Source organism: Juglans microcarpa x Juglans regia, chromosome 1S (genome assembly GCF_004785595.1).
Source record: "Juglans microcarpa x Juglans regia isolate MS1-56 chromosome 1S, Jm3101_v1.0, whole genome shotgun sequence".
NCBI lineage: Eukaryota > Viridiplantae > Streptophyta > Magnoliopsida > Fagales > Juglandaceae > Juglans > Juglans microcarpa x Juglans regia.
The window spans coordinates 26,679,755-26,705,597 of record NC_054595.1 but is presented as its reverse complement, the minus strand read 5'-3'; the positions used below and the strand labels follow the sequence as shown (position 1 = coordinate 26,705,597).

The window sequence follows — 25,843 nt, the reverse complement described above, 5'->3', positions numbered from 1 at the left end:
CTGATTACTTTTTCCTTTACATAAAAAAGCAGCAATATTTAAACAAAACTTCAAACTAAAGAAGAAACGAATTTAGGAAGAAATCGATTATGAAAGAGAAACTTCAAACTTCCGTGCCTCCCTTCATCTCTCTCAGTACACAAGCACTACTCACTAATATAGAAGGAAAAATGGTAGTGGAGTTACCTAAGAAGTTGAGCAGAGGGACGGTAAAACAAATCTCACGAATTGGCTACCCGAAGTGTGAGCAAAGGGGTGAACGCGGGGTGGTACTGGGCGCAGGGAGGGGCAACGCGGGGCGCTGTACAGAGGGAGGGGTGAACGCGGGATTGCAGTTGCGTTTTAGCACGAAAGAAAATTCAAATGACCTCTATCCTCAAAACGCACGTTTCAAAAAAACAAAAAATAAAAGCGACGTCAAGTGTAGAGTGTGGATGAATAATAGTTAATCTTAAATGACAAAAAAAAAAGCCCATATCAAGTCCGTACCCAATATCTTTAGACTCTGAGTCACGTGCCACCGCCATATCCATTCTCCGATGAAATATTAACCAATCTACCAAGTCGCAGCACCGTCCTAACTTCTTTCTTTATAGTTCGACACTCTTCTTCTCACTCAGTGGGGGAGAGATAACATACGTTACATACATGACAAACCCTCTAAACCCTAGCAACCACCATTGAATCCTCAATCCCCCTTCAAAGATCTCCCGCTTCTTCACCTATCCCACAAACTCAAAATCTCTACCTCATTGGAATCTCAAATCTACACACCCTATAAATCATTTTCCTATCAAGGGTTTTTAGGGTTTTAGTATAGGGATTATAATCTTTTTGCCATGTGGAACAACGGCCAGATTGCGCCTCCGGGTACCTCTGGATCGTCTATACCGCCTCCACCCGCGGCGCAGCCCTCGTACACGGTGCTGCCGTCCCCGGCCGAAGCCGAGGCGCGGCTCGAGGAGAAGGCGAGGAAATGGCAGCAGCTCAATTCCAAGCGATACAGCGACAAGCGGAAGTTCGGGTTTGTCGAGACGCAAAAGGAGGACATGCCCCCGAGCACGTCAGGAAAATTATTAGGTGATAGCTATTTCGCGTGTTCTCCAAACTTAATTTGGATGATTTATTAGATGTTTTCTGATTGGTATCTTAAATGATATGATATTTTTTGGAAACGAAGATAGTTTAGGGGAGTAGTTGTTGGATTTTGCACGTGGTTAATTGATTTTTTAGGCATTCTAACCTCTTGTTTTGAGATAATATGTTTTTATGTTTCTCTTATCTGGAAGTATGCTTAGCTGAAATAAGTAATTAACGAATCAAATGCGAAATAAGTTACTCTAGCTCCTTAACCTTGCCGGATCCGAGCTGAGAGGACATAAGTCGGTTAGGGTATGGCTACCAGAAACTCCAAAACGATATTAAGGCATCACCAACGCAAATAACAAATTCCACAACAACAGAGCACTAAGTGGAATGAATACTGCTGTGTAACAACCCTCTGCTGTGTAATATTCTAGAATTCTGCTGTGTAACAGAATGGACAGATGTCATGTATTAAATGGAAAGAATATTCTGGGTTGTTACTCACTGCTTCTATAAATAGAGGCCTATCGTGTATATGCAAAAACAAGAAAACAGTGAATTAATTTCAAGTACTCTGTGTATGGCCTTTTTACAAACAGCTGGTGTGTTGTTGTTTTCATTATGGTATTCAGAGCCATAAAGGACTAACGTCCCTTCTACAATGGCGACTTCCGCTAAATCCACTTCCTCCTCTGTAAGTTCGTCTATTGTTACTGCAGCCACACACCTTGTTAATCTCAAACTCACCATAGAAAACTATCCTCTATGGAAAGCTCAAATAGTCCCTTTTCTAAAAGGTCATAAACTGTATGGGCATGTTGATGGTTCTTACCTGATTCCTGAACCTCTTCTTGATAACAAACCCAACCCTGCCCATGATCAATGGCTACTTCAAGACCAACTCATTATCTCAGCCATTAATTCCTCCCTCTCCGAATCTGTCCTTACTCAAGTTCTTGACTGTACCACCTCAAAACAAGTATGGTCAACTGCCTAAAATCTGTTCTCTGCACAATCTTCTGCACACCTCATGAACACTCAATTCCAACTTGCTACACTTAAGAAGGGAGCCGAATCTATTACGTAATATTACAATAAAGCAAAACATCTCTCCTCTCAACTAGGTGCTGCAGGTCGTTCCCTCTCAGATTCAGAATTTACTGTCTTCCTTCTAGCAGGGCTGGGAGCAGATTATGAGTCATTAGTCACCTCCTTAACCACTCGTCCAGACCCACTCACTCCTCACCAACTCTATAGCTATCTCCTAAATCATGAGTCAAGACTCTCCCATCAAACCAACTCCCTTCTCTCGGGTACATCCCTTTCAGCCAACAACACTACCATTCGACCCCCTTCTTCATCTGGATGTGGCCGTCATAATAATTACCGTGGTGGTCGGAGAGGACGTGGTTTTGGTCGAGGAAACAACTCCTCTCGTGGCTCAGGTCCTTCCTCCAATTTTTTCACCAATCAATCTGATACTCGTCCTCAATGTCAGGTTTGTCATAAACCAGGGCACACTACCCTCCTCTGTTATCATCGTTTCAATCAATCTTACCAGGCATCACCACCACGAAATTTGTCTGCTCATTTCACTGCAATGCCTCATTCCGCTACACTAAACTCAAGCTGGTTCCCTAATACTGCGGCAACACATCATTTTACTCCAGATTACAACAATCCCAACCTTGATTCTGTCTCTTATCAAGGCTCTGACTAGGTCAGCATCGGAGATGGCTCCTCACTGCCCATTCAAAACATCGGCTCCGCTCAACTTCACTCTTCTACTGGCAATTTTCTCTCAACTTAACTTCTCCATGTTCCTTCCATATCTAAGAATTTACTGTCTGTTCGACAATTTTGTCAAGATAATAACGTTTTCTTTGAATTTTACTGTGATCATTTTGTTGTGAAGGATTCTCGCACTCGGGTAACGCTGCTTCAAGGTCCCGTTGAAGAAGGCTTGTACGTCTTTCCATCATCCACCATTGCTACTGCTTCCTCTTCCCCACCTCAAGCACTACTCAGCACAAAAACAACAAATCAACTTTGGCATCTTAGGCTCGGTCACCCTTCCTCCAGGATTACGGCCCTTACTTTGAATCGGTTTCATCTTCCCACCTCCAACCATGGTCATCTTCTCTGCTCTGCTTGTGCACAGGCTAAGGCCCATGCCTTGCCTCATCCCTTGTCTCCCACTCGTGCGTCTAAGCCCTTTGGGCTTCTTTTTATTGATGTATGGGGCCCAGCTCCAATTTTGTCTTCAAAAGGATGTCGGTTTTACCTTTCAATAGTTTATGACTATTCCAAGTATATTTGGCTTTTTCCTATGCAATCAAAATTCAGTGTTTCCACTTTATTTTTTGCATTTTCCAACTATGTTACTAATTATTTATCCTCCAAAATTATTTCTATTCAATCCGATTGGGGAGGTGAGTTTCGACCTCTTCACAATATTTTTCAAAAAATTGGAATTTCTCATCGGGTCACGTGCCCTTACTCTCACCAACAAAATGGAAGTGTGGAACGTCGACATCGACACATCGTTGAAAGAGGCCTTTCTCTTTTGGCTCATTTTTCTATGCCCCATAAATATTGGGTTGAGGCTTTTCAAACTGCCACATTTCTAATAAATAGAATGCCCACTCCCATTCTTCAAAACAACTCTCTATATGAGGTCTTAATGGGCCATGCACCAGACTATTCTTTTTTAAGAGTTTTTGGTTCCTTGTGCTGGCCCAACCTGAGACCATTCAATAAACATAAAATGGACTACAGGTCCAAGCCATGTGTGTTCATAGGCTACAGCCCGGATCACAAAGGTTACTTGTCTACATGTCGCCTCGGGTCGCATCTGTGTTTCGCGTGATGTAACCTTCCATGAGACTATCTTTCCGTTTGCAAATCAGCCTTCAACTGACCATGGGCCCTTTATTCCTTATCCTGCCCCTTTCATTACTTACTCTTCGGTTCCTGCTACTTCACCCATATCTTATATTTCTTCTCCTAGTCCACATACTAAATGTAGCTCATCTCAGCCCAGACCCAATTCTCCTTCTTCCTCATCTAGGGCTTCGACTTCTTCTCCCTCACAAACAGACTCTCTTACATCCCCGATAGCACCCTTCTCCCCTGCCTCTCAACATTCATCCTCCTCTACTTCATCACTTCCCTTCGGTAACTCCTCTCCTCCTTCTATTTCACATCCGATGGTCACAAGAGCCAAGTCCAACATCCATCACCCTCTGGTTCGTTCCGATGGTACGATACCATGGCCTCCACCCAAACCCAGTTTTTCCCACACCTATTCGGTGTCTTACAATCCTTCCTCGTCTGTCTTCATACCCGAAGAACCTGATTCGTTTACTGAAGCCTCCAAATACCCAGAATGGAGGACATCTATGCATCTTGAGTTTCAAGCTTTAATGAACAATCAAACTGTAACACCCCATTCCCTTAGGATAGAGATATTACCAACATTTAAAACATAATGCCCGGTAGAGAGATTCATATCCTGAATTACCTCATTTATTGAAATTCATCAAAACATTAAAACTGAACTGAACATGATTGTTTTGGAAACTGAACGAAATATAACGAAACATAACTAATCCTATGCATGACATAAAAGAAATCTAATTCTGGTGATAAAATCACTTATTCAGCCCTAAGTCTTGGTACTAGATCTACTCCTGGCCATTCCGCTCTTCATCATCATAGACATCATCTGCGAGAATCAGACATGGAAGAAACAAGAAACACACAAAAATAATGAGTTGAATACTCAGTAAGTAGTACGTCATATCGTAAAAATATGGTCCTTGCCTAACATACAATTCATCTCTAGGATACCCTTACGAACGTGCACACAACTTCATGGATTTCAATCAAATACGTAACATGATTTTCTGGAAGACTTTACATACATATATCGTCACAGATTTACATGGCACCCATTTTCATTGTATTAACATGGAGTGAAACACGCTTGAGTCCGTGTTTCACTTAACTTGCATAACATAGAGTGAAACACGCTTGAGTCCGTGTTTCACTTAACTTGCATAACATGGAGTGAAACACGCTTGAGTCCGTGTTTCACTTAACTTGCATAACATGGAGTGAAACACGCTTGAGTCCGTGTTTCACTAAACTTGCATATCATGAAGGGAAACACGCTTGAGTCCGTGTTTCACTAAACTTGCATATCATGAAGTGAAACACGCTTGAGTCCGTGTTTCACTAAACTTGTGGTTAACCACGCTTGAGTCCGTGGTACCGTTACATTTCTTATCTTTCTTAATGCATGGGATTTGCTTCATGAACATCTTTAACATGGCATAATCTTGTACATGGTATAGCGTAACATGACATGGCATGGCATATTCTTGTACATGACATATTCTTGTATGATTTAGCATGGCATATCTTTGTACATGGCATATTCTCGTATGATTTAGCATGGCATACTCTTGTATACTTTAGCATGGCATAGTATAACGTGATATTACATAACATGCTATGAAGGTTCTAAGACGATCCAAGGCATACATGATCCAGGTATTACTTGAACATGGCATACATGGTTTAAGTATTACACAAACATGGTATAGGTACAATCTAAGCATTTCATGGACATGGCTTGCATAATCTGACTATTACATGGCATACTTGACTTTGAACTACAACTTCAACATTTCATGTCTTTCATGTGAATTTAGTAACATTAAATCAATCAACAATAAATTCATTCACTCAAGTATAATCTCATATTTCATCAAGATTGTAAAGTAAACTAACCTTGACTTGCCTCTTAGTGTAGCGTAGTTAGCAATCATAAGCACATCACATTTTTTTATACATAACAATAATATGTATACATAACAATAAGAACAATCATATTCACAGTACGCGTGCATTTGTACGATCATACTATTTACCTCTTAGCGCTGCTTCCTGATTTCCAATTTGTAGTGCGTTACGGGAGAAAGAGGCTGCGCGATGCTCACGAGGGAGAGCAGAGGGCGTCGGCGGCTCTAGGTGGCTGAAAGCGACCGGCGACGAGACTGGGGGGTCCCTGAGGGGGTGGGTTCGACGGGGTTGAGTTGGCCGGCGTTTTCTGGCGCCGTGGGTAGGGCTCTGACGTCCCGGGGTGGACGACGATGGTTGGGCAGAGGTAAGGTTTAAGCGGGAGGGTTGTTTCTCTTGATTTAACACTGTGTGAATCACAGAGGTTTGAGGGTCTTTTTATAGGCGATGGGAGGAAGCGACGTGGAGAGATTGGTTGAGTTTTGAAAGGTTTGATTGGAGTTGCTCAAACTCTGGAAACCGAAACTGGCATGGGGACTAAGTGGATAGCATATTCGAAGTTTTTTTTTTTTTTTTTTTTTTTTTTTTTTTTTTTTTTTTTTTTTAAAAGGAAAGGAAACACCCAATTGATCTATCTGTTACCACAAAGAAAAATAAAATCTAAAATAAATAAATAAATATAAAGAAATTAAAATACCGATAATTGAATAAGTAAAATACTAGTTTTAAACCCTAAATTTAGACCCGTATGTTACAATCTCCCCTCCTTAAAAGAAATCTCGTCCTCGAGATAACGTACCTTAGTCGAATAAATAAGGATATTTGATCCTCATGTCCTCTTCTAGCTCCCAGGTGGCCTCTTTTTCCGTGTGGTTGCTCCAAAGCACTTTGACCATCGGAATGGTCTTCTTGCGGAGTGCTTGAGCTTTTTGTGCAAGAACCCCGATTGGAAATTCCTCATAAGTCAGATCCTCGCGAACTTGAAGAGGCTCGTACTCAAGTACATGTGTGGGGTTTGGAACATACTCTCGAAGCAAAGAGACATGGAAAACATCGTGAATAGCCGATAACTGAGGTGGAAGGGCTAACCTGTAAGCCGCAGCTCCGATCCTTTCTAGTATCTCGAACGGACCTAAATATCTTGGACTTAGCTTGCCTTTCTTACCGAATCGCATGATTCCCTTCATTGGTGCCACTTTCAAGAATACTTTGCTTCCTTCCTCAAATTGCAAGTCTCGCCGTCTCTGATTCGCATACTTTTTCTGTCGCTCTTGTGCAATGGCAAGTTTCTTCCGGATAACTGCTATTTTCTCATGCATATCTTGGATAATCTCCTGACCCAAGGTTCTACGTTCTCCCACTTCGTCCCAATAGAGAGGTGACCGGCACTTGCGGCCGTAAAGAACTTCATATGGTGCAGCCTGAATGCTCTCCTGGTAACTATTATTGTACGCAAATTCTATCAAGGGTAAGTATTTAATCCAGCTACTCTTGAAGTCTAACATGCAAGCTCTAAGCATATCCTCCAATATCTGTATTGTCCTTTCTGACTGTCCATCAGTTTGAGGGTGGAAGGCTGTACTATAAGTCAACTCTGTCCCTAACTCTTTCTGTACACTCCTCCAAAAAGTCGAAGTGAAACGAGTGTCCCTGTCCGACACAATCTTAGAGGGAATTCCGTGCAATCTAACGATTTCGCGTACATACAGTTCCGCTAATCTGTCTGTAGAGTACGTCATCTGAATCGGAATGAAGTGAGCTGTCTTTGACAACCTATCGACAATTACCCAAGCTGCATCCTGTCCACCTGGTGCCTTAAGAAAACCCGACACAAAATCCATACCAATTTCGTCCCATGTCCAAACCGGTATAGGGAGCGGGTGTAAAAGTCCGGAAGGCCTCTGATGTTCTGCCTTGACTTGCTGGCAAGTTAAACACTGAGCCACATAGCTGGCTATCTCGCGCTTCATACCGCTCCACCAGAACTGTTGCTTCAAATCTCTATACATCTTAGTACTACCTGGGTGAACAGTGTAGAGTGAGCGGTGAGCCTCTCTCAAGATTACATCTCTGATTTCCTTAACTTTTGGAACGCATACTCTTCCCTTGAGCCTTAAGGTGCCATCCCCGGATATAGTAAATTCGGGCCTTCTTCCTTCTTGGACTTCTCCTCTGACCTTCGCTAAGTCTGAATCAGTAGATTGGGCAGCCTTTATTTGGTCCATCAGCGTTGATCCCAAGGTCAAACTACTCAACCGTGCTTGTGAATCCATAACCATCTCTATCCCTGCCCGTTCCATATCTAATAAAATATGCTTCTGTGGGGTATACATAGTAGCAAGGGTACCGGAGGAGGACTTCCGGCTTAGAGCATCTGCCACTACATTAGCTTTACCTGGATGGTAGTTGATGTTGCAGTCGTAATCTTTCAAAAGTTCTAACCATCTGCGTTGTCTCATATTCAAGTCCCTTTGAGTAAAGAAATACTTTAGGCTCTTATGGTCTGTATAAATCTCGCACTTCTCCCCATATAGGTAGTGTCTCCATAACTTTAAGGCGAACACAACTGCTGCAAGTTCCAAATCATGTGTCGGATAATTCTCTTCGTAACTTTTGAGTTGTCTTGAGGCATAAGCGATAACCTTCCCATGCTGCATCAAGACACAACCCAATCCCTGGAGGGAGGCATCACTGTAAATAACAAATCCTGTATTGCCTGAGGGAACCGTGAGTACAGGAGCTGTCACTAATCTTTTCTTCAACTCTTGAAAGCTTCTTTCACAGTCTTCTGTCCACAAAAACTTCTCATTTTTCCTAGTCAGCTTAGTCATCGGTGCTGCAATACTGGAGAACCCCTCAACAAACCTCCTATAATATCCTGCCAGTCCTAAGAAGCTTCTGACTTCACTCACATTGGTTGGCTTGGCCCATTTCACAACCGCTTCAACTTTTGACGGATCTACTGCAATTCCTTCTTTTGACACAACATGACCCAAGAAGGTAATCTCTTGCAACCAGAAATCACACTTCTTGAATTTCGCAAACAACTGCTCCTTTCTTAAGATCTGCAACACAACTTTTAAGTGGTACTCATGGTCTGCTTGGCTTTTGGAGTATATAAGAATGTCGTCGATGAAGACTACAACAAACTGATCGACATACTCCCGGAACACTTTGTTCATCATGCCCATGAAGGCGGCGGGAGCGTTCGTCAAACCGAATGGCATGACTAAAAACTCATAGTGCCCATAGCGCGTTCTAAACGCCGTCTTCGAAATATCTTCCGGCTTAATCTTAAGTTGGTGATAGCCCGATCGCAGATCAATCTTGGAGAAAACTTGGGCCCCCTGCAACTGGTCAAAAAGATCGTCGATCCTGGGTAGTGGGTACTTGTTTTTAATAGTCACCCGGTTTAATTCTCGGTAGTCAATACAGAGTCGCATAGAACCATCTTTCTTTTTCACAAACAGGACCGGTGCGCCCCATGGTGATACGCTAGGGCGAATATAACCCTTCTCCAACAACTCCTGTAATTGTCCTTTAAGCTCCTCCATCTCCTCACTATAATGTCTTGGCCTCCAAATGGATTCTCAAATCCAAACGCAGAGCTGATGGCTTCCTGGAACGCCGCAAGGCTAGACTTGTGGCCAAGGGATTTCATCAACAACCTGGCTTGGATTACTCAGAAACCTTCAGCCCTGTCGTGAAACCAGTCACCATCCGTCTCCTTCTTTGCCTTGCCGTTACCTCCAACTGGCCACTCCATCAACTGAACATACAAAACGCCTTCTTGCACGGTGATCTTGAAGAGGCAGTGTTCATGCGTCAGCCACCCGGGTTCGTCCATCCAGAACATCCTACTCATGTATGTAAGTTGCTTAAATCCATCTATGGTTTGAAACAGGCCCCTAGGGCCTGGTTTGCTAAACTATCTGATGTTTTAATTTCACTCGGGTTTCATGGTTCTAGGGCCGATTCTTCACTGTTTATCTTAAACACTTCTACTGGTTGTATTTACCTTCTCATCTATGTAGATGATATAATAGTCATGGGTTCCAGTAATGCACTTATCTCTAATTTTATTTCCTCTCTCAGTACACATTTTCCAGTTAAGGACTTAGGGTGTTTACATTATTTCCTAGGAATTGAAGTAACCCGTAACTCCTCTGGTCTTTTCTTATCTCAGTCCAAATACATTTGTGATCTTCTTACCCGTGTCAAAATGCATGCCTCTAAACCAGTATCCACCCCGATGTCAACATCTACTAAACTGACTGCTTTAGATGGCTGTACATTTGAAGATGCTCAATTGTACAGAAGTGTGGTTGGAAGTCTTCAGTACTTAGCATTCACTCGTCCAGACATCTCGTTTGCTGTTAATCGTGTGTGTCAATACATGCACTGTCCACGGCTGCCCCACTGGCAAGCTGTTAAAAGAATTTTACGTTACCTAAATAACACTCAAAACCTTGGTCTGTGCTTCTCTCCATCCTCCTCTCCTACACTGTCCGCTTTCTCTGATGCTGACTGGGCCGGTTGCCCAGATGATCGCAGATCCACAGGTGGTTTTTGTGTGTACTTTGGGACTCACCTCATTTCCTGGGGTTAAAAAAAAAGCCAACTATAGCCCGATCTTCCACAGAGGCCGAATACAAGTCAGTAGCAAATACGACGTGTGAAATTCTTTGGCTTTAATCCTTACTGCGTGAGCTGGGTGTTGTTCTCAAACAACCCCCCACACTCTGGTGTGATAACTTAGGTGCCACATACTTGTCGGCAAATCCAGTTCTTCATTCTCGCACCAAACACGTTGACTTGGATTATCACTTTGTTCGTGATAGGGTAGCAGCAAAGACACTTCAAGTATCCTTCATTTTCAGCAAGGATCAAATTGCGGACATTCTTACCAAGCCATTTTCAGCTGCATGGTTCCATCTTCTTCGATCAAGCCTCACTATTAAAACAGTGCCGCTTGACTCGCGGGAGGGTATTAAGGCATCACCGATGCAAATAACAAATTCCACAACAACAGAGCACTAAGTGGAATGAATACTGCTGTGTAACAACCCTCTGCTGTGTAATATTCTAGAATTCTGCTGTGTAACAGAATGGACAGATGTCATGTATTAAATGGAAAGAATATTCTGGGTTGTTACTCACTGCTTCTATAAATAGAGGCCTATCGTGTATATGCAAAAACAAGAAAACAGTGAATTAATTTCAAGTACTCTGTGTATGGCCTTTTTACAAACAGCTGGTGTGTTGTTGTTTTCATTAGAGCTATTCTGGGTAGCCAATGAATGTGACACCTAGACGCTAATGTAGCTGGTGAAACCAGTCTCCATTGCTGGTGATTTGATTGTCGTTAGCGACAGAAGGATTTTACGAGGGCTGTGTTTGGATGTTGAACTGAATTGAGTTGAGTTGAGATGATAAAATATTGTTAAAATATTATTTTTTAATATTATTATTATTTTGAGATTTGAAAAAGTTTAATTATTTATTATATTTTATATTGAGTTTTAAAAAAGTTGTAATGATGAGTTGAGATAGGTTTAACTTCCAAACGAAGACTTGTTAGCAAGAGAAGGTTTTTTCCTCGAGCACTGCGAGTGTTCTTTTTGTTTTCTTTAGCCGTCCTTTTTTTATGATTGTATTTAGCTTCCTGTTGGGATGTCTGGTTTAATAAATACAACCAATTAATAGATTTTCCGTTTTGGCCCTTTGTTTCAAAAGCCTTTTTTTTTTTTTTTTTTTAAATTTCCCCATCTTTTGATTTTCTTCATTATCTATTACTTTGTTCCACATCTACCCTTTTCTATTGTCATAAAGTATGTTTGTGTAGCTGTGAGATTTAATACAGTTGATTGCTGGGTTTATCACTGTATTTATTTTGGCGTTTCATTGCTCATCAATAAAATCCTTATTCATTGATGATTATCATTATTTTTTTTTTGTGTTTTATTGGACAGAGACCATGGGGACATGTCCTCAAAGAAATATCGTCATGATAAGCGTGTCTATCTTGGAGCCCTTAAATTTATTCCACATGCAGTTTACAAGCTCCTTGAGAATATGCCCATGCCGTGGGAGCAGGTACTTATTCTTTGCCTCCTTTGACCATCATTTTTTTCATCTTTTATTTTTGAAGTGCTTCATATATGTTCTTGTTGCTTTTTTGTATGCCATCGTAAATTATCTTACTGCTTCTATGTGGTTTTAGGTCCGAGATGTGAAGGTTTTGTACCATATTTCTGGGGCAATTACATTTGTGAATGAAATACCATGGGTTGTTGAACCTATATATCTGGCTCAGGTTTGTTTCTTCAGCAAGAAGTTTCCTTTTTTTTTTTTTTGCCCCTCTTATTTGGTTTTTATTAATGTGGAGCTCATGTGAGTTCAATGAAAGTATGGGTAGCTGTGCATTGCGCTCTCGTGTTATATAATTTATTTCCAAATTGCCAATGACAGATTGAATCTTTTTTTTTTTTGATAAGTCCAATGACAGATTGAATCTTAAAATGTTACAGTGGGGCACAATGTGGATCATGATGCGAAGGGAGAAGAGAGATCGTCGGCATTTCAAGAGAATGCGGTTTCCACCATTTGATGATGAAGAACCTCCATTAGACTATGCTGATAATCTTTTAGATGTTGATCCTCTTGAACCTATCCAATTAGAATTGGATGAAGAAGAGGATTCTGCTGTATGTACATGGTTTTATGACCATAAGCCTCTTGTGAAAACAAAGCTGATAAATGGTCCAAGTTACCGGAAATGGCATCTCTCCCTTCCGATCATGGCGACACTGCATCGGCTTGCAGGACAGCTACTTTCTGATTTAATTGATCGCAATTATTTCTACTTGTTTGACATGGAGTCATTTTTTACAGCCAAAGCATTGAACATGTGTATCCCTGGTATGTCTCCTACTTTCCCTTCTCTTATTTCATTTTTGTTTTTTCACAGAGTTATTTGGTGCTCTGAATGAAATTTTTGGACATTCTGGTGGTTTTATTTCATCATATGTGATTAGTTTACAGTTCTTCCTTTGGTTTGATTGATGTCATTCTTAAATCTCAGATTGGCTCTTTAGGGAAACTTGTTGGTGGCATATTTTTATCCTCTGACATGATGGGGGAGGAGAACTTGAGATGTATGGTTTGATGTGATACCAATTACCAGCACACAGGCACATAATGGTTCAGTTTAGGTTGGGCTTTTTGAAAAACTTCTCATTCTTTTGGAGGCTGTTCAATGGTGTCACATATAACAAAATTGTATGAGTTTTTTGTGTATCTCGGTCAGGTTTCTGTTTAACTTATATTACATAGGTTGGATGTCTGGTCCTGTTGTTATGCTGGTGCTGTTGGTCCGATTACTTTTCCAGTTTTCAGAAGTGCCAGTATTCAATACGGTCATGGTGAAGTTTGGATGTGCTTTTAGTGCTCTGTTAACTTGTTTTCTGTTGGCCTCTAACTTGCCAGTGGATCTTAAAATTCCAAGTATGTTCACTAGTATCGTCTGAGTATGTATTTATTCTGATGTTTATTTAGGCGGCCCTAAATTCGAGCCTTTATACCGTGACATGGAGAAAGGGGATGAGGATTGGAACGAGTTCAATGATATTAACAAGTTAATAATTCGGTCACCTCTCAGGACAGAATACAGAATTGCATTCCCTCATCTCTATAATAACAGGCCCAGGAAAGTAAAGCTCTGTGTGTATCACACTCCCATGATCATGTACATAAAAACCGAGGATCCTGATTTACCTGCATTTTATTATGATCCTTTGATACACCCAATAACTAGCACTAACAAGGAGCGGCATGAAAAGAAAAGTCGTGATGAGGATGATGATGATGATTTTGTCTTGCCAGAAGGGGTAGAACCTTTTCTGAATGACACACAACTTTATACCGACACCACAGCTGCTGGTGTTTCCTTATTGTTTGCTCCACGCCCTTTTAACATGAGATCTGGTCGGATGAGACGGGCTGAAGATATACCCCTTGTGTCAGAGTGGTATAAAGAGCATTGGTGAGTTCTCTCTGTTTTTTTATTTGTAATTTTCTTTATTAGTTTTTTAAATGCCACTCAGATGGATATGATGCAAATGAGGCATCTAATAGATATTAGATATTATCTGACTTTCGTTGTTTTTTTTTTTTTTTTTTTGCAGTCCTCCATCCTATCCAGTTAAAGTTCGGGTCAGCTATCAAAAACTGCTTAAATGCTTCGTGTTGAATGAACTGCATCACAGACCTCCTAAGGCTCAAAAGAAGAAGCACTTATTTCGATCTCTGCAAGCAACAAAGTTTTTCCAAACTGCAGAACTTGATTGGGCTGAAGCTGGTCTTCAAGTTTGTAAGCAGGGCTATAACATGCTAAATCTCCTCATACATAGGAAAAATTTGAACTACCTTCATCTTGATTATAATTTCAATCTAAAGCCTGTGAAGACCCTCACAACAAAGGAGCGGAAGAAGTCACGCTTTGGTAATGCTTTCCATCTTTGTCGTGAAATTCTCCGTTTGACAAAGCTTGTCGTTGATGCCAATATCCAGTTCCGCTTGGGTAACGTGGATGCCTTCCAACTAGCTGATGGCTTGCAATATACATTTTCTCATGTTGGTCAACTAACTGGTATGTATCGCTACAAGTATAGGCTTATGCGGCAGATCAGAATGTGCAAAGACTTGAAACACTTGATTTACTATAGGTTCAACACTGGTCCAGTTGGGAAAGGACCAGGATGTGGATTTTGGGCACCAATGTGGAGGGTGTGGTTATTCTTTCTTCGTGGTATAGTGCCACTTCTGGAACGGTGGTTAGGGAATTTACTTGCTCGCCAATTCGAAGGGCGCCATTCAAAAGGTGTGGCAAAGACTGTTACTAAGCAACGTGTTGAAAGCCACTTTGATTTGGAGCTTCGTGCAGCTGTTATGCATGATGTTCTTGATGCCATGCCAGGTAGTCTTTGATTTAACATAATTTATTTCCTTTTGGCTCATGGTTTTACCTTTAAGATCTGATTTACTGGTTGTTATAGTCTTGTGATGTCTCTAACATAGTAATACTTAATTGCAGAGGGCATTAAGCAGAATAAAGCTAGAACTATATTGCAGCATCTCAGTGAGGCGTGGCGATGTTGGAAGGCAAATATTCCCTGGAAGGTTCCTGGTTTGCCCGTGCCCATTGAGAACATGATTCTTCGTTATGTCAAGTCAAAAGCAGACTGGTGGACAAATGTTGCTCACTACAACCGTGAGCGTATAAAACGAGGAGCAACAGTTGATAAAACAGTTTGTCGGAAGAATCTTGGGAGACTGACTCGGCTTTGGTTAAAAGCGGAACAGGTGCGCATTCCAATTTCAACAGTCTCTGGTTAAAGTTCCACTTGATAATATATGTGTTTGTGTACACATGCATGCGCGCACTATCTTAATTATCTTTCAATTTTCGTTTCTCTTGTTGTAGGAACGACAACACAACTATTTAAAAGATGGTCCATATGTCACACCTGAAGAAGCAGTTGCCATTTACACAACGACAGTGCATTGGTTGGAGTCCAGAAAGTTTTCTCCCATTCCATTTCCTCCATTGTCATATAAGCATGATACAAAACTGCTTATCCTTGCTCTGGAGAGGTTGAAAGAATCTTATAGTGTGGCTGTGAGATTAAACCAGCTTCAGAGGGAAGAGTTGGGTCTCATTGAACAAGCTTATGATAACCCACATGAAGCACTGTCACGAATAAAGCGTCACCTGCTCACTCAGCGTGCCTTCAAAGAGGTGAGTTTGTTGATGATTATGGATGAATTGATTCTGACCTTTGGGCCTCGCATTGTAATCAAATGTGTTGGAACTGAACTTTTGTTTTCTAGGTTGGCATAGAGTTTATGGATTTGTACAGCTATCTCATTCCAGTTTATGAGATTGAGCCTCTTGAGAAGATTACAGATGCATATCTTGATCAATATTTATGGTATGAAGGTGACAAACGCCATCTCTTTCCAAACTGGATCAAGCCTGCGGATTCAGAGCCTCCGCCACTTTTGGTTTATAAATGGTGTCAGGGTATAAACAATTTACAAGGTATATGGGACACAAGTGAAGGGCAATGCGTGGTGATGCTTCAAACAAAGTTTGAGAAGTTCTTTGAGAAGATTGACTTGACAATGTTAAACAGGTGAGTACATATTCATTGCTTTTCCAACTATAAATATGGATTTTTATTATTAAATTGATGTTTCTTTATTCTGCTGTTGCAGACTCTTGCGATTGGTTCTTGACCACAATATTGCTGATTATGTTACTGCAAAGAACAATGTGGTGCTGTCTTACAAGGATATGAGTCACACGAATTCATATGGTCTTATACGTGGTCTCCAGTTTGCTTCTTTTGTGGTACAGTATTATGGACTTGTGCTGGATCTCTTGCTCCTTGGATTGACACGAGCCAGTGAGATTGCTGGTCCTCCGCAGATGCCTAATGAGTTCATCACTTATTGGGACACAAAAGTTGAGACACGGCACCCTATTCGGCTGTATTCTCGATACATAGACAGGGTCCATATATTGCTCCGCTTCACTCACGAAGAGGCTCGAGACCTTATTCAGCGGTACCTTACCGAGCATCCTGATCCTAATAACGAAAATATGGTTGGATACAACAATAAGAAGTGCTGGCCAAGAGATGCCAGGATGAGGCTCATGAAACACGATGGTATCTATCTTAGTTTTTCGTCTTCACTTTTAATTAAAAAGTTTTTTTTTTTTTATAAGTAATAATATTACATATATATATTTTAATAGGAGTAACCAAGTACACTGGATGTATACAAGAAAACACCTAGTCCATACAAGAGAGCCCCTAATGACCCAAAAGCCCATGAAAACCTACCCAAAATACACCAAGCCGGAAATGGAATGTAACACACCTCCCCGACCCCAGTCCCTAGATTCTGTAAAAACCTCTACCCGAAAGCCCTCCCTTTAGCCTTCCCTTGATTGGAACTAGCTCCCTTAGCATCGTAGTTGATTGCCCATGAAAGGTTATTTAACTCCCTGCTTTTCTTAAACTTAGATTTGGTTTCAAGAGCGTGGCTCGTCTCAATTGCAGTGAGTAGTGTTTTAAATTGGTCTTTTTATTCTCCATGTTCTCCATATGAAAGCCCTAGGGTTTGTAGAAACCCATTATCTTTATTTAGAATCCAATCCAATGTTGAACTTGCTATATCATTAATCGGAGGAAGAGAAACCAGGGGAACGACATTATCCCCAACCACAGTACCCGATTGCACTTCCAACTCTAAACCTTCCCCCACACGAGGCACCAACGACAATTCTAAACCTTCCCCCACACGAGGCACCAACGACAAATCGAGAATTTCCTTCTCGCCAAATGGTTGCTCGACAACTATATGGTTGTTGTCCCCTCCATCTGTTACCAATACAGGTTCCTCCCCTCTATCAACATTGCTTGTATTTGCTCCACCCCTCGACAATCCTTGCTCGTTTGCCGTGCCTACTTCCTCAAGAGGGGAAGCACTATCTTCTATTACCCCGTTTGCATCTTCTATAAGAGGCTCAACTGTTTTATCCGAAGCACTTGAGACCTTGAGGGGACCCCTGTCTTTAACTAAAAGAGAACCCTAGACAGAAGTACCAACTTCATCTGCAACTGGTTCCTGAGACCCTATAGCTCCCTCAGAAGGCATAGTGACACTGGCATGCACAAAGATGCCAGCGTCTAACGACCCTATCATTGACACACCTTTTGCCTGCACACTTTCTGTCACACTTACCGGCACACTTGTACCCATGACCAGGTCAAGCTCCTTGTCCACTTTAATCATCAGATCTCTTGCATATTCCATAACTCCTTTCAATTGAGGTTTGACATCTCACAAGACCCCCTCCAGCTCTCCCAATGTCACCTGACGTCTTTTGTCTCCTACAAGTGCCTTGCCCTTTCTTTCTGCCGCTGAGCTGATCTTGGTCGGACTACCTGCTAATGATCTCAACATTGCTGCGTACGAAGCACCTTTGACTGAGGAAGGCCTTCCCACTGTTTTTTCCATCAACAAACTCTCCACTTCGAGTAGTGGTTTTGGATTCAGTGACACTTAGAATGGACTGCAGAAAACCTTTCCATCCAATGCCATTTGTACCCTCCGGAATCATCAATAAACCTTTCTTCCTTCCATTTCAGAATTCTGAGATCTATAAAAAGTACCCCTTGCGTTAACATGATGTTGAATGCTAAAAACTCCATTACCCATCCTTAGCTCTCTGAAGAAACCTTCATGACAGTTAAGTTCTAAACAATCCTCAATCCCCTTAGCCACCCACGAAGCTGTCGTCCCCCCTAGACACATGAACTTAACTATCCTTTTGCTAAATTCAGAAATACGAAAGCTATTTCTTCCCTCTTTCGTAAAAATGAAAGTTTTTATTCCACTTTCAACCACCTCTTGCCTTCCAACTGAGAGGAATCCACCTCATGCTTCATCGTCATTGTCAAATCCCACTGCTCCCTACTGCTCCTGCTTCATCCTCAAGGTAAAAACACAGATCTTTGCCCACTCGAAAGAACCAGATCTGAAACTGAGCCAAAGAGACAGATTTGTGCCCACTCCCTACCTTGCGAGTGAATAATGCTGCAAAAATACAGATCTGAGCCCTGTGTAATGAAGGCTGAATGCGTTACCGTGAACAACAGATGCTGAGGCTTAAACTTGCAAAAAATCCGGTTGCCAAAGAGAGAACCGATGCCGGACGGCCCTCAACAAGGTCGCCGGGGTCCGCCGACCTCGTCTGTGACGATGGTGAGAAGGTGCTCGCCAGTTAGATGGGTGGCGACTTGTCTGGGAGAATAGGGTGGCAGGAGAATAGGGTGGCGACTTTTAATTATAAAGTTATGACCAAACCTTTTTAGAAAGAATGACTTAGCTTTCTTGAGATGCAGAAATTGGTTTATATCATGTCTCTTTCTCTGATTGTCCTTTCAGTAAATCTTGGGAGGAGTGTTTTCTGGGATATGAAGAACCGTCTTCCTCGAAGTATCACAACATTGGAGTGGGAGAATAGCTTTGTCTCAGTTTACAGCAAGGATAATCCAAACTTGCTATTCAGCATGTATGTATATCCATCTATTAAGTCACTGTATCTTTTGTACGTATTTTATGAGATGTTTCTGCTTTGGAGCTATGTTTTCCAGCAATGATCATATACTCAATGTTGCACGGGATTTTTGGTTTTGGTTAGTTCCTGGAATTTCCTATGCGCCAGTCTGGTTGCTTTTAATCGCTCAAGTTGGAACTCCTGGATGATTTGCCTAGATAATTTAAGAGTGAACAAGTACAAAAAGAATGGGTTGATAGTGTTGATCCAGACTTGTTTAACTGTGAGACATCATTTTCCCACATATGATCTATATGTTTGTATAGAATAGGTTTCTTGTGTTTAAGAGCTTTTTTTGGCAGTTACATGTTAGATTTATTTATAATATATATTTTTTTAATTATGCACAAGTCCAAGATGCCTTTATCTTAGCGCCATATTTGCTTTAGAAGATACCTTTTTCTTTGGCCTCCCTAGGCCTTTCCTCAAAGAGGCTTGTCAGATTATCTGAAGCATCTCCTCTTTGACCTGTAGGTGTGGATTTGAAGTTCGGATACTTCCTAAAATAAGAATGACCCAAGAAGCATTCAGTAATACAAGGGATGGCGTTTGGAATCTGCAGAATGAACAGACCAAAGAACGGACTGCAGTTGCTTTCTTGCGGGTGGATGATGAACACATGAAGGTGTTTGAGAATCGTGTGAGGCAGATTCTTATGTCTTCAGGTTCTACAACATTTACGAAAATTGTCAATAAATGGAATACTGCCCTGATAGGTACTTATTTTGAAATCTTATTTTGCCTTGTTACAATTGTTTTGACATTGCAAGGATATTTATGAGTGGTTCTTGTTTTTGATAGGTCTCATGACTTATTTCCGTGAAGCCACTGTACATACTCAAGAACTGTTAGATTTGCTGGTTAAATGCGAAAATAAAATTCAAACCCGTATAAAGATTGGGTTGAACTCAAAGATGCCTAGCAGGTAAAATTATTGGCTGCATGAGATGCAATTTCATTTCCCAAAGATGCATTGTGAATCTCATTGTGCTTTCTGAATCTCAATCTGCTCTCAGGTTCCCTCCTGTCATTTTTTACACTCCAAAGGAAATTGGAGGACTTGGCATGCTTTCCATGGGTCACATATTGATTCCACAAAGTGACCTCCGTTACAGTCAGCAGACTGATGTCGGTGTAACTCACTTTAGGAGTGGAATGAGTCATGAAGAGGACCAGCTAATTCCCAATCTTTATCGATATATACAGGTGACTTGAGATTTATGTTTCATGTGTATATGGTATGTCTATCTATGTATTTGCTTCAGATTTTTAATCATCTTGCTCGTTTCTTGACAGCCATGGGAGAGTGAGTTCATAGATTCACAGCGTGTTTGGGCAGAATATGCACTGAAGAGGCAGGAAGCTCAGGCACAAAATAGGCGTCTGACCCTTGAAGATTTGGAAGTGAGTGGCCATTTTTTTACAGTATTTTTAGGACTTCTGAAAAATTTCTTTCATCCTCATATCTTACTCCATTCATTTGTCAGGATTCATGGGACAGGGGAATTCCACGTATAAATACTTTGTTTCAGAAGGATCGGCACACTCTTGCATATGACAAAGGATGGAGGGTGCGCACTGACTTCAAGCAATACCAAGTTTTAAAGCAGAACCCTTTCTGGTGGACGCACCAGAGGCATGACGGAAAACTTTGGAACTTGAACAATTATCGAACTGATGTAATCCAAGCTTTGGGAGGTGTCGAGGGAATTCTTGAGCATACCTTGTTCAAAGGAACATAGTAAGTGTTCTGTGTGGCAAGTTTCTTCAGACTAGTTGTCATCATTTTAGTCAGTCTACTGTTCTATATTACAATGGGGATTGTTAATGAAACAAGTAGGTATATATGATTTGGTCTGTTAATACACCTAGCAGAGCAGGTTTTTGTCCTCTATGATGTTGGGCAGTTGAAGTTTGTTGCACTGCAGTACACACTTCACCTAAACGGGGTTGAATCGATGACCTTACTTCCACTCATTAGTCATGTAGTGGAAATGCCTTGTAGTCCTAAAGGCCATTGGTACATATATTATAAAACTTGTTCTATGGATTGAATCATTTCAGAAGTGGGTATGATAAAGGAGCAATAACTGAAAAAAAAAAAAAAGGAGCAATCTTTATTTTCAAATTGTTACACAGTTATGGGTGTAACACATATTGTAATGTCCTTCCCCTAAGGGATTAATTAATGTTTGAATTTTTCAGCTTTCCAACTTGGGAAGGTCTCTTCTGGGAAAAGGCATCGGGCTTTGAGGAATCAATGAAGTATAAGAAGCTGACAAATGCTCAGAGATCTGGTCTCAACCAAATCCCTAACCGTAGGTTTACTCTTTGGTGGTCACCTACAATAAATAGAGCGAATGTTTACGTGGGTTTCCAAGTCCAGTTGGATCTAACAGGAATCTTCATGCATGGGAAGATCCCTACCTTGAAGATCTCACTCATTCAGATATTCCGTGCTCATTTGTGGCAAAAGGTTCATGAGAGTGTTGTCATGGATCTTTGTCAAGTTCTGGATCAGGAGTTGGATGCTTTGGAAATTGAAACCGTACAGAAGGAAACAATCCATCCAAGGAAGAGTTACAAAATGAACAGTTCTTGTGCAGACATTCTTCTCTTTGCTGCTCATAGATGGCCAATGTCAAAACCTAGTCTTGTGGCCGAGCCGAAGGATGTGTTTGATCAGAAAGCTAGCAACAAGTACTGGGTTGACGTGCAGCTCCGCTGGGGAGATTATGACTCTCACGATATTGAGCGTTACACTCGAGCCAAGTTTATGGATTATACAACAGATAACATGTCTATATATCCATCTCCTACTGGTATGTTATCATTGCCTTTTGCTTTACTACTTTAGGTGCTTTTGCTTTTAGGTTTGAAATAATCATCATGGGTTTTTCCATGCAGGGGTGATGATTGGCCTCGATTTGGCATATAACTTACATTCTGCATTTGGTAATTGGTTTCCTGGGTCAAAGCCTCTCATCCAGCAGGCAATGAATAAGATTATGAAGGTATATCTCTTAATTTTGGGTTGTTATTTTTTTTTCCCCATAAATTAGTGATAGACATATAGCAGTACATAATGTTTCTTGGTGCATTTGCAGTCGAATCCAGCCTTATATGTCTTGAGGGAGCGGATAAGGAAAGGTTTGCAATTGTATTCTTCTGAGCCCACTGAACCATATTTGTCATCTCAGAACTATGGAGAGATCTTCAGCAATCAAATAATATGGTTTGTTGATGACACTAATGTGTATCGTGTTACTATCCATAAGACATTTGAAGGAAATCTTACAACAAAACCCATCAATGGTGCTATCTTTATATTCAATCCAAGGACTGGGCAGCTGTTTCTGAAGGTCTGTTTCTTTCAATATTTTTTTCCTTTTCAATGGTATTTTGGAAGTAGTCTCTCTCTTGATTTGAGATTCTAAAGTTCATTCATGATATGATTTCTTGCAGGTCATTCACACAAGTGTCTGGGCAGGACAGAAGCGTCTTGGTCAGTTGGCTAAGTGGAAGACGGCAGAAGAAGTTGCTGCTCTTGTCCGGTCTTTACCCGTTGAAGAACAACCAAAGCAAATTATTGTGACTCGTAAAGGAATGCTGGATCCATTGGAGGTTCACTTGCTTGATTTTCCCAACATAGTTATTAAAGGAAGTGAGCTGCAGCTTCCTTTTCAGGCATGCTTGAAGATTGAGAAGTTTGGTGACTTGATTTTGAAGGCTACAGAGCCACAAATGGTTCTTTTCAACATTTATGATGATTGGTTGAAAAGTATTTCATCATACACTGCATTCTCCCGGCTCATTCTGATCTTGCGTGCACTTCATGTGAACAATGAGAAGGCAAAGATGTTACTAAAGCCCGACAAAACGATCATTACCGAGCCTCACCACATATGGCCTTCTCTCAATGATGATCAATGGATGAAGGTAACTAACCCCATTGTTGTAGTGATGCATTCCTTCTTAAATTTGTTGTTAAAAAGACTCACCTTTTTCTTATCATTCAAAAGGCATATAAGTTTCATAAAGGTTACTTATAAAAAAAAAAAAAAAAAAATTTCATAAAGGTTTTGGAAATTGGTAGTGTTGTGATTAAAATTGGATGGTTAGATTCAAATCAGTAGTCTCAAGAAATCTTCTCAAGTTATGATTGAATTATTTTTATGCACCTCCTCAATATTATGAGTTATGCCAATGATCTTCATGGTACAGGTTGAGGTTGCTCTTAGAGATCTCATACTCTCGGATTATGCCAAGAAGAACAATGTTAATACATCAGCTCTGACGCAGTCTGAGATTCGTGATATTATACTTGGAGCTGAGATTACCCCACCTTCCCAACAGAGACAGCAGATTGCTGAGATCGAGAAGCAGGTGATGTTTCTTTCTGTTCATATTGATTATAACTTTATTTCTGGGTAGAATCTCATTGTTTTGGTGTGTTCTGTGTAAAAATATCAGGCAAAAGAAGCAAGTCAGCTGACAGCAGTGACAACAAGGACAACCAATGTGCATGGTGATGAACTGATTGTCACCACCACAAGTCCATATGAGCAAGCTGCATTTGGATCTAAAACTGATTGGCGTGTGAGAGCAATATCAGCAACAAATCTCTATCTTCGCGTCAATCATATTTATGTGAATTCAGAGGATATAAAGGTTCAGGTCTTCCTTCTCATATTATATATGATAATCATATATTATTCACATCTGCTGACATGGAGAGCACTGGTTAATGCAGGAAACGGGATATACTTATATCATGCCAAAAAACATTTTGAAGAAGTTTATCTGCATAGCAGATCTGCGGACTCAAATTGCTGGCTACTTGTATGGCATAAGTCCCCCTGACAACCCGCAGGTTAAGGAAATTCGCTGTATTGCTATGCCACCGCAGTGGGGAACCCATCAGCAAGTTAATCTTCCAGCAGCTCTCCCAGAGCATGATTTCCTGAATGATTTGGAGCCTTTGGGATGGATGCATACACAACCTAACGAACTTCCTCAGTTATCGCCACAGGTTTTTGTCTAACCCAGTACTCCATCTTTCTTATTTTGTTTTTCTCAATAAATTGTTAAATCATAGGTAGTTTGCTATTTTCTTCTTTTAGAGGGGAGCTAGGGAGTGTTATCTTACCTGAGATATTACTTACAGGATCTCACAAGTCATGCTAAGATCTTGGAAAACAACAAGCAATGGGATGGGGAGAAGTGCATAATTTTGACTTGCAGTTTCACTCCAGGGTCCTGCTCCTTAACTGCTTATAAGCTGACACCATCAGGGTATGAATGGGGACGTGTTAACAAGGACACCGGAAGTAATCCTCATGGCTACCTTCCCACTCATTACGAGAAGGTCCAAATGCTCCTGAGTGACCGCTTCCTTGGTTTCTATATGGTAAGAATGTTCTCCACCTGTCTTTGAAATTGATGATTATTGGTCATGCATTGGATAATGGTGTAGTTATTTTTCATCAGATGTGTATTTGCTTTGCTGATTGGTTTCTTGTTCTCCCATGGCGTTAACTTTGTCATTTATTGCTTTGGTTTCTAGATTCCAGATAATGGTCCGTGGAATTACAACTTCATGGGCGTGAAACATGCACCTAGCATGAAGTATGGAGTTAAGCTTGGGGCACCCCGTGAATATTATCACGAGGACCACAGGCCAACCCATTTCCTAGAGTTCAGCAACTTGGAGGAGGGAGAGAGAATTGCCGAAGGAGATCGTGAAGATACATTCTCGTAGGAGTTAGTGATTAATGTCACAATTGTAAACAAGTGTGGTATTATTTGCGGCGCGGCTTTTCAAAGTGCAACCACGGAGTTTTTCACTCGGCCAACTTGGGGACAGAAGAGTATAGAAACTATTTTTGTTGTAATAATCAATATCTTGAGATGGAGCATTTTGTAGCGGGCGGTTGTAGTGTTGTAGTAGCAGGCTTTGTACATATGTGATTTTGATATTTAAGGTCTTATTTGGATAATGAGATAAGACGAGATGGTTTTAGATAAAAGTTAAAAATTAAATAAAATATTATTTTTTAATACTATTATTGTTTTGAAATTTGAAAAAATTAAATTGTTTATTATATTTTGTATGAAAATTTAGAAAAGTTGTAATAAAAAAATGAGATGAAACTATTTCTATATCTAAACGGAGATGGAGAGCGTGTACGTCGGAGCTGAAGCCCTCGAATATTGCCTGCTTTGCACAATTTAGGCTGCGTTAGGACCAGCTCAGCTTAGTTCAATTTTAGACATCATCTAGCATCCAAACGCACTTGAGTCTTCACTTTCCACTTGAGCCTTCGTGAAACCCACGGATAAAAAGCAGAAGAAAAAGTTGAACTTTCTCCCAGCGTTTCCCTCAAAAAGTAATGGGATCTACTAACATTCCATCTCTATTTATCTCCAAGAAGAGAAATGTTTTGGGACCTGACTTGAGGACTCAAAAAGTGTCCTGAATGATTTTTTTTTATGTAGTGATTAAGAAAGTATTTTTTAATGATGTAAATTTTTTTATTCTTTTAAAAATGTTTATGATAATTAAAAAAATACATGCAAAAAAAGAAAGAAAAATAAAAAAGTCAAGTATGCTTTTCGAGACATATTTTCGATAAGTGTAGTGCTACTCCAAAAAATAGCCGAACTCTCTCTTTATTTCTTTTTTCTGTCAAAAAGTAATGGGACTCATTGATATTCTCTCTCTATTTCTCTTTAATTTGTGAGACCCATTGACCATCT

General features: G+C 40.7%; 1 protein-coding gene across 1 annotated transcript; it reads left to right on the top strand.

Moving 5' to 3' along the window:
- The first annotated feature begins 555 nt into the window (after positions 1–555).
- Positions 556–25,142, top strand: LOC121246835 (pre-mRNA-processing-splicing factor 8A-like). Its single transcript, XM_041145129.1, is given in 26 exon segments — positions 556–1,056; positions 1,059–1,080; positions 11,865–11,988; positions 12,116–12,208; positions 12,423–12,813; positions 13,450–13,936; positions 14,079–14,869; positions 14,987–15,255; positions 15,377–15,691; positions 15,784–16,088; positions 16,171–16,625; positions 18,913–19,039; positions 19,559–19,800; positions 19,886–20,009; positions 20,101–20,290; positions 20,381–20,488; positions 20,572–20,825; positions 21,290–21,906; positions 21,992–22,098; positions 22,192–22,446; positions 22,550–23,023; positions 23,309–23,470; positions 23,558–23,755; positions 23,838–24,116; positions 24,252–24,494; positions 24,651–25,142. Coding segments are annotated over 26 exon segments (7,044 nt in total). The 5' UTR covers positions 556–839; the 3' UTR covers positions 24,846–25,142.
- The last annotated feature ends 701 nt before the right edge of the window (positions 25,143–25,843 follow it).